General features: G+C 35.4%; 1 protein-coding gene across 1 annotated transcript; it reads right to left on the bottom strand.

The window, feature by feature from the left end:
- Positions 1–1,289: 1,289 nt before the first annotated feature.
- Positions 1,290–3,339, bottom strand: LOC133302422 (ubiquitin-conjugating enzyme E2 2-like). Its single transcript, XM_061502187.1, has 5 exons — positions 3,125–3,339; positions 2,331–2,464; positions 2,161–2,186; positions 1,489–1,578; positions 1,290–1,399 (listed from the first exon to the last, which is right to left on the bottom strand). Exons 2-5 carry the CDS (start codon positions 2,453–2,455, stop codon positions 1,290–1,292), a joined length of 351 nt encoding a protein of 116 aa, XP_061358171.1. The 5' UTR covers positions 2,456–2,464; positions 3,125–3,339.
- Positions 3,340–8,156: the final 4,817 nt, after the last annotated feature.

The raw sequence follows: 8,156 nt of genomic DNA, 5'->3' as shown, positions 1-8,156 counted from the left end.
GAATATGTTCATGTACCATAATTGTGTATCGAGTTAGAGGTTACTATAAGCACTAAGGAAGCTAGACTAAGCTCCAACACTTGTTTCATACCAGCCACTGGTAGGTTTCTCAATATTCTAAAGTTCTTTACAGGAATTTACTTCATTGATTTCTTTCAATGTGAAATGGTAAATGAAGCATAAATAAGATTATTCATAATTTATATTGACTATCATAGCAATTGAAAGCTAGTTTGGCACTATTTTCATCATTTAAAGTAATTCTAGCGATAAGAGTTGGTATCAATCTATAATTATTTGTGATTAATTTATGTGCTATTAGCAGATGACATAGTTAACTGTAACTGCTTTAGCATGCATCCTCCAGTAGCAACAGAACATTATTTCCTTGTCTGTGTGCTTTGCAGAGTCATAAAGAAGGTTGCATGACATAAACATGGAAATATAATGTAAATGAAGGATGAAAGAAAGGCCATAACTACAGTAAAAAGGGATTTTCAGCAGAAGACAGAGGATCCAAGAAGCAGGCCCTTTCATTTATTATTAGATAATGACATCTTTTCTCATAAAATTCATTCAATAAATAACTGCATTTATATGAATAGGAAAAAGGAAAAGGTACAAGTATTGATAATATTCTCAGCTTTGTATTATCTATCTTATAGGCCTATAATATTTTCCTTTGATTTCAAATATATTATAATGAAAATTAAAACATTGAATAAAATGTGTCAAGCTCCACGCTTTTAACAGTCATTTGATAGTCAGATCAACCTATTTAAGGGGAATATGAAAGGATTGGTAGTCAAGATTAGAACCCTTAAAAACTGACTGAGTAAAACAGAAAAAAATAAAATGCATTGAGTTCTGCAAAGAGAACAAAATCATAATCTTTTAAAAACTGAAAAAAGTTCAGAATTGAGTATTCCAAAAAACTTAGTTGAAAAACAAGGGTGGAGCAGGGAAAAACAAAGATAACATTGCAAGTGAACCAAGACAGGAGTCAACAGACACAAAGGCACATTTTGAAATGAAGTGTAATGCTAACTGCTAAGTTTCAACTCTAAGACCAATAGGTATAACTAACGCAGGGTTACTGGATTTCATTTTATTTGTGCAGAAAAGTGTGACCCTCTACTTATCCAGAGGTAAATGAGTCTAACGGTGCAGGCAGGAGTATAACTTCTTCTGATTGAAAGAAAATGAAACTTGCTACGCATAGGTTTAATGGCGTACAAAATATCTGCTTGCTTAATTCATTTGCAAAATATACAAAAGAAATGCAGATATCACTGACTAGAAATATATACCTGGATAGATGTGAGTATAGCAGCTACATCATATATTGGACTCCACTGATTTTGTAATATATCCAAACAAATACTTCCATCAGCATAAACTACGCACAGTTGAAAAAAAAATTGAAATTAGAAGCTACATGGCTATATTATTGATAAGAAGGTAAATATTTTCCACCTAAAACTTAACTGTTTGGATGAAACATTCGAGACACAAATCGTACAGTTGGTGGTTTATTTGGATAATCCTCACTGAATTGGAGAGTCAACTTAAACGTGCCTGAATAACTCAAAATGTGTAGTTATGTAAATATAACCAATATAATGAAAATATCAAGAAACAGAAAATATGACATCCCAAAATACACAAAAACTATCCCACCATGAGTTCTCAATTATGATTTAATTTTTGTAAATTAAAGTAGAACACATCTCCATGGGGAAAAATGAATTTAATTTAATACTTTGTGGTAAAAGATAATTTATCTCTTCGGAGAGTGTAATGTAGAGTATGGATAAGACATTATAATAAACAAGAGTTAGAACTAAGCGAGAGAGAAAGAGAACCACAAAATGCATCAAATTACAGAGCAGCATCTATATGCCAGCCCTTGAAAAATTCTTAATTTTAACTTTTAAGATAACCTAGAAATCTGCTGAGCTTCTCAAAATCATTTTGAGGATGGACAAGCTATGACACTCTCTTCACAACATGGTTCAAATATCCCCATCTACAAAGTAAGCTCTTCAAATACACCAAATTGTTACAATTGTAAGTAACGCAGAAGATGGCAAAAGAACCTAGTTTACACATGTTTCAAAATTGTTTTAGATAAGAGCTTAGGTACGAGAATTCACTCACCTCCGTCCCATGGAGTATCATCAGGACTGCATCCAAAGCAGACAAGAAAGCAGAAATTGCTTACCCATCAATAATTTAACAAAGAATATAAATAAAAATGAAGTAGCCATATTATATATAATGTAAGTAAAAACAACAATGGATCCCTATCCAATTTCAATTCAACTCACCCAAATATAACGGCATTCCACAGCATTATATTGTTATCCTGGGGGGCACCACTGATTCCTGCAGGTGGGTCTTGCTGCAGCCTCTTGAAATCTCTCATCAGCCTCTTCCTAGACGGAGTCGACATCGTCACCACCTAGAAAAACCAACACCCACAAGGAGGAAGACATTATAGACTCGATTCAATTGTGTGCTTTTAAGGAAAAAAGAAAACGCCCCAAGACAACAACACCACATAAGAGACAAAGCCAATATTACTTAATCACAGTTAAGCCTTTAACGTAAAAGGACAACTCAAATTCCACCCCAAAAAAAAAAGGAATCAATCACAATTCATTCAATACGTAAAATTAAACAAAAATAATAATAATTTAACACAATCGAATAGGATTGGCATTAAGAGAACTGGGGGAATACGGGGGAAATGAGGGAATTCAAAAATAAAATAAAAAAAATTTAAATAACATTTTGCAACCTAAAACGTCTAATGAACCCTAGAATTCACCAGGCAATTGTTTCCCCCTCATTTGTCCTCTAGCAACAATTTCAAACCAAAGATACCCCAAAATTATAACAACGCTAGAAATTTCAAAAGGAACAAAAGAATCAAAACAAACATGGGGCTTTGACGTAGATCCTCCCTCTGTATCTCTAATCACCATGACACATGACAGCAACCATGTAATTGTAAACTCGAACCCAAAAAAATAAAATATAATATAATAAAGGCAATTAAATTGAACCCCAAAACAAGAAAAAAAAAGAAAAAAAGCGAAGAGAAGGAAAATTGGGTTACCAGGAACGGAAGAGCAAGGATTGAAAAGGGTGTGAGAGGGTTATAACTCGGTTGAAGGTTGGCGTAGCTAGATCATCAAAACTCAGAAGCATGAAAGAGGGTTATGTTATTTATTTTTTGTTCGATTCATATTATTAATGGATTGGCATGCTGTGGGTTGGGTTGGAGTCTAGTCACCTCTCCCACTCGCCGCCACTCACCCTAACCTTCTTTTTTTCCTTTTCCTTTTTTTGAAACAATTAAAAGAAGAATATTTTGTTTACTAAGAAGAAATTAAAGAAAATATTCCTTATTCTAAATGGTTTGAAACTTTTAAGTTAAAGAAATATGATATAAATATCCTAAAGAGAGTAGAAAAAATACGGTAAATCACAAAAAAGTTGAAGTCTTCAAATTAAAATAAATTTTAAAATTCATGAAGAATTAAAATAAATTAATAGACAATAAAAATTAAAATAAGATAATTTGCTATCAATAATATTCAAGATTCCAACTCTACAAAATAATAAGATTTCAAGTCACCATCTTTCAAAAATAATAAATACATAATATATTGAATCGATTTTCCATTCATCAATCAAACTCAAAATCGATTCAATCTAATTAAAACATGTGAGGGCTTTTTATTTTTGATTTTTCGGTTATCGATTTTTCGATTCGATTATCGCGGTTTGAATTGGTTTGGATCGATTGATGAACATCTGTAGAAGAGGAGAAGTCAGGAATCTATGATGCACCGACATTTCAAAAAACTTGACGTGTCATATCCGACATTCCCCGACACCCCGACACTCCAACTCTAAAACTTGTGTTACGTTTTTAGTTCCAACTATTAAATTTGTTGGATTATAATTACTTTTTTATTGAGTTTAATATAAATATTTGTGATATCTTATATTTTTTTCAAAATTAATAAGTATTATAAGATTAGCTTCATTTTTTGTTAAGTTATTGAATATTAAATATAATATACATTACATAAATTAAAAATATTATTTAATATCAAAATATGTCCTAACGCGTCGAAATTTAATATTTTTTAGAATTAATGTATCATGTCATATCGTGTCTCATATCTCGTGTCAGTGTCGATGCAACATAGTCAGGAATAGTACCCCCTCAAGAAGAAATAAATTTTCCAAGCGTGATCACAGCGCTCACCAAGCAAGGTGAAGGAGTCCATGAGTGTCATTTGATAGCTCGTATACGGACATGGATTAATAAAAGCTAATTGGTGGCTTTCATGCATACATATAGAGCAGGGAATTTTTGTGCAAATGTTACAGATAGTGTAACTAGAGAGAACAATGTGAGGGTCAAGGGGTGCTCATCGTGGGCCTTGGATAATGTACAATAAATATTAGTTGCTGATGCATACGTGTAGTATAGGCAGTTGCAGATATATACGTGTAATATAGGTTGATGTATACGTGTAATAATGGTTTACATTGAGTGAAGTGGTTGTGCCACGTTGGCTAACTAACTCTGCTATTAAATACCCCACCATGGGTATGTGTAAGGCATGCAATTAATCAATAAAGTTCAGAGGTTTTACTTGTAAGGGTACGCATCCCTTATCAACTAGTGCTTCCATTTGGTGGATTCAAGAAATCAAAATGAGGATTCAAGAGATTGTTGAAGAATTGACGCAGCATAAAGAAGAAAGCAATCGGAGGTTTGAGCAAATCCTGGAGTTGATGGAAAAATGATTTCAGACGATGGAGAATAATTTTCGGGAAATGTTGATCCAATCTCCAAAATCAATTTCTGAGACAAATTCTCAGGAGACTTCTTCTCAGCCTCACTGTGGTGTTCATCAACATGGGTTGCATGTGGATGATCTTCGTGCAGTTCTGAAATTTGTTAAAACAGAGATTCCAAAGTTTGAAGGGGAGGAGCCGAACACGTGGACCTTCAAGATGGCATTATTCTTCAAGATTCATCAGGTTCTAGAAAATTTGAAGGTAGAGTTGACTGGCCTGAGAATGGAAGGGGCAACGGCAGATTGGTATCAATCGGTTTTCAAGAATGGTATCATCAATTCATGGGAAGATTTTACGGTGGCGGTATGTCAGAGATTTGGACCATCTCAGTACAAAGATGAAAGAGGTGTGTTATCAAAATTGTTGCAGACGGGGTGCTTGACAGATTACATGGCAGAGTTCCAGAAATTAATGAATTGTGTATCTAATATCAGTGATGAATTGTTAATGACATTTTTCATTTATGGTTTACAACCTGATCTTCAAGGGGCGATTCAATTGCGAGGGCCTTCTTCACTCCGTCAAGCCATGCAATTGGCAATAGCATACGATAGTCACCATGGAGAATTACGTTCATCAATTACAAATTATCATAAGAAACTATTTTTTCCTTCTAACTCCATAGGAACAATGGATAAACCAGTACAAGGCACACCACTTGCCTTACCAGCCCCAAGCACGTTACCAGTGAAGAAACTATCCCCACAAGAGTTGCAAAAGAAAAGAGATATGGGTATTTGTTACACGTGTGATCAAAAGTGGACCACCAAACATCGTTGCAAGGCCAAGATGTTGTTACTGATAGGAGAACCTGAGGATTCAGATGAAGAGTTAGAAGAGGAGATTGTGTGGGGCAAGGCAGAAAATGATGGAGTGAGAGTTGATGCTGCTCTGCATTCACTTTCTAGCCATGATGATAAATCCTTGGTATTGTTGGCAGTTGTAAAGGGGAAGAAGGTGCAAGTTGTAACACCCCGTGTTAACCTGGTTTGTTAACATGTCATCGTATTAAGTGACGCTTAATTAAAATATGCGGAATAACTTTTTACTTTTCAATTATGACGTCATTAACTTAGCCGAGTTAATTACTTAATCAATTTCATAAAACATCGCCTGTATGTAAATTGCAAAAGACAGCTAACTGAAAATACCTCATGAATAAATAAGTGAGTATCTAAGTCACGGATCTATAACACGTAGTCCGGACATAATCTTGATACAATTATACAACTCGAATCAACTAAATACATAAAGTCAAGTCAATGTGGCATGGACAATCCCCATGCTCACCAAATAGCTACATAATCAACAAAGTCTCAGCTCAAAATCCATAACACGAAACTAATAGCATAACAGCAACAAATATCATCCAGCATCCAAACATAAATAGCACAGGCAGAAATATCAGCTAAGCTTTGGCCTCCTGCCGCTAGAGGTCTCGACCCTTGGGTTACCTGAACCTGAAATAAGCGCCCCAAACGTGGGGTGAGATCTCTAAACAGAAATCTCAGTAAGGCAAGGGGTCTTCAAGGATCTTCCACCCCAAGCTCACTTACATGTGCAGTATAAGTTCCAAAATAGTGCAATGCAGCAGATAATCATGTCATGTGTGTCAATACTAATCTACTGGCCAGAGAAATGCAGGAATACGTCTATTACCCACACTAATGCAAGACGCCACTTACACCCACCTACAGTGTCACCGTCTTGTATGACGCCACATACTCAGGCTAACCGTCAAAGTGGAACAACACATACATATTATAAGCAATTGCACATAAAGCTCAACAACATTTTCAATTATCAAAGCATGTAAACACATCATGCATATAAACCATTCTCCCATGGAGTATGGTGGAACCACACAATGGCTAAACCGAGGACACGAAAGTTTACTTGTACCCGTATGCCCCTTGGACTCGAACTCAGTATCACAAGGGTCCACACCACAAATAGAATCCAATGCACTCACAGATCTGGTTCAATGACCATCATAGCATCAATATACATATTCTAAAATTCCAAGGCAATCAGATATTATTTTCTTTTTCATTTCGAACCTAGAGATCCATTCTGAGACATAACATTTAACTTATTTAATTTTAGATAATTATTATCACTTGAAAAGGGTATTCTAATATATTATAGAATTGTAAATAATCTGTACAAAGGGTTCTCTATTTATAGAGAATATTTGACCTACTTTTAACCTAATGGGCTTGGCCCAATACAACAAAGGGCTTGGCCCAATACAACAATAAATGACTAAATAAAAACTAAATAATAACTAAATCAATATTATTTACAACACTCCCCCTCAAGCTGAGGAATAAATATTTATCATTCCCAGCTTGCTAGTAAGTTCTTGAAATCTGTCTGAAGGAAGCCCCTTTGTTAATAGATCAGCCAATTGACGCCCAGTGGGAATGTATGGAGTGGTAATCAACCCGCTATCAAGTTTCTCTTTGATGAAATGGCGGTCAACCTCAATATGTTTAGTCCGATCATGTTGAACTGGATTATGAGCTATACAAATAGCGGACTTATTATCACATAGCAGCTTCATAGGTCCCTCACATTTTATTTTGAGATCATCAAGAACAATTTTCAGCTACAGTAACTCACAAATGCCTTGAGCCATAGCTCGAAATTCAGCTTCTGCACTTGATCTGGCAACCACATCTTGTTTCTTACTTCTCCATGTCACCAAGTTACCGCAAAGAAACATGCAATAACCAGTGGTAGAACGACGGTCAGTCACGGATCCAGCATAATCAGCATCTGTGTAGACTTCTAAAGATAGATAGCCATCACGTCGGAATAACAATCCTTTACCAGGAGTACCTTTAAGATACTGAAGAATTCTCTCTACTGTCTGCATGTGTTTTTCTTTTGGATCGTGCATAAACTGACTGACAACACTAACAGCATAAGCTAGGTCTGGTCTAGTATGGGCCAGATATATCAATTTCCCAACTAGCCGTTGATATTGTCCTTTATCAACTGGAAGACTCTCTTCTTCATAGCCCATCTTTTTATTCTGCTCAATAGGAGTATTAGAGGGTTTACACCCGAGCTTTCCTGCTTCTTTGAGAAGATCAAGAACATATTTCCTCTGGCTGATAAAAATTCTTTTGCTTGAATGAGCTACTTCTATCCCTAGGAAATATCTCAGTTTCCCAAGGTCTTTGATTTCAAACTCAGAGGCAAGCCGTGTTTGCAGAATCTGTCTCTCCACAAAATCATCACCTGTGATAATAATATCATCA

Source organism: Gastrolobium bilobum, unplaced genomic scaffold, assembly GCF_033153095.1.
Source record: "Gastrolobium bilobum isolate Gb01-03AN ecotype WA unplaced genomic scaffold, APGP_CSIRO_Gbil_v1 utg277414, whole genome shotgun sequence".
Lineage (NCBI taxonomy): Eukaryota > Viridiplantae > Streptophyta > Magnoliopsida > Fabales > Fabaceae > Gastrolobium > Gastrolobium bilobum.
Note: the sequence above shows the minus strand (reverse complement) of the source record. Positions and strands in the feature narration are given on the sequence as shown.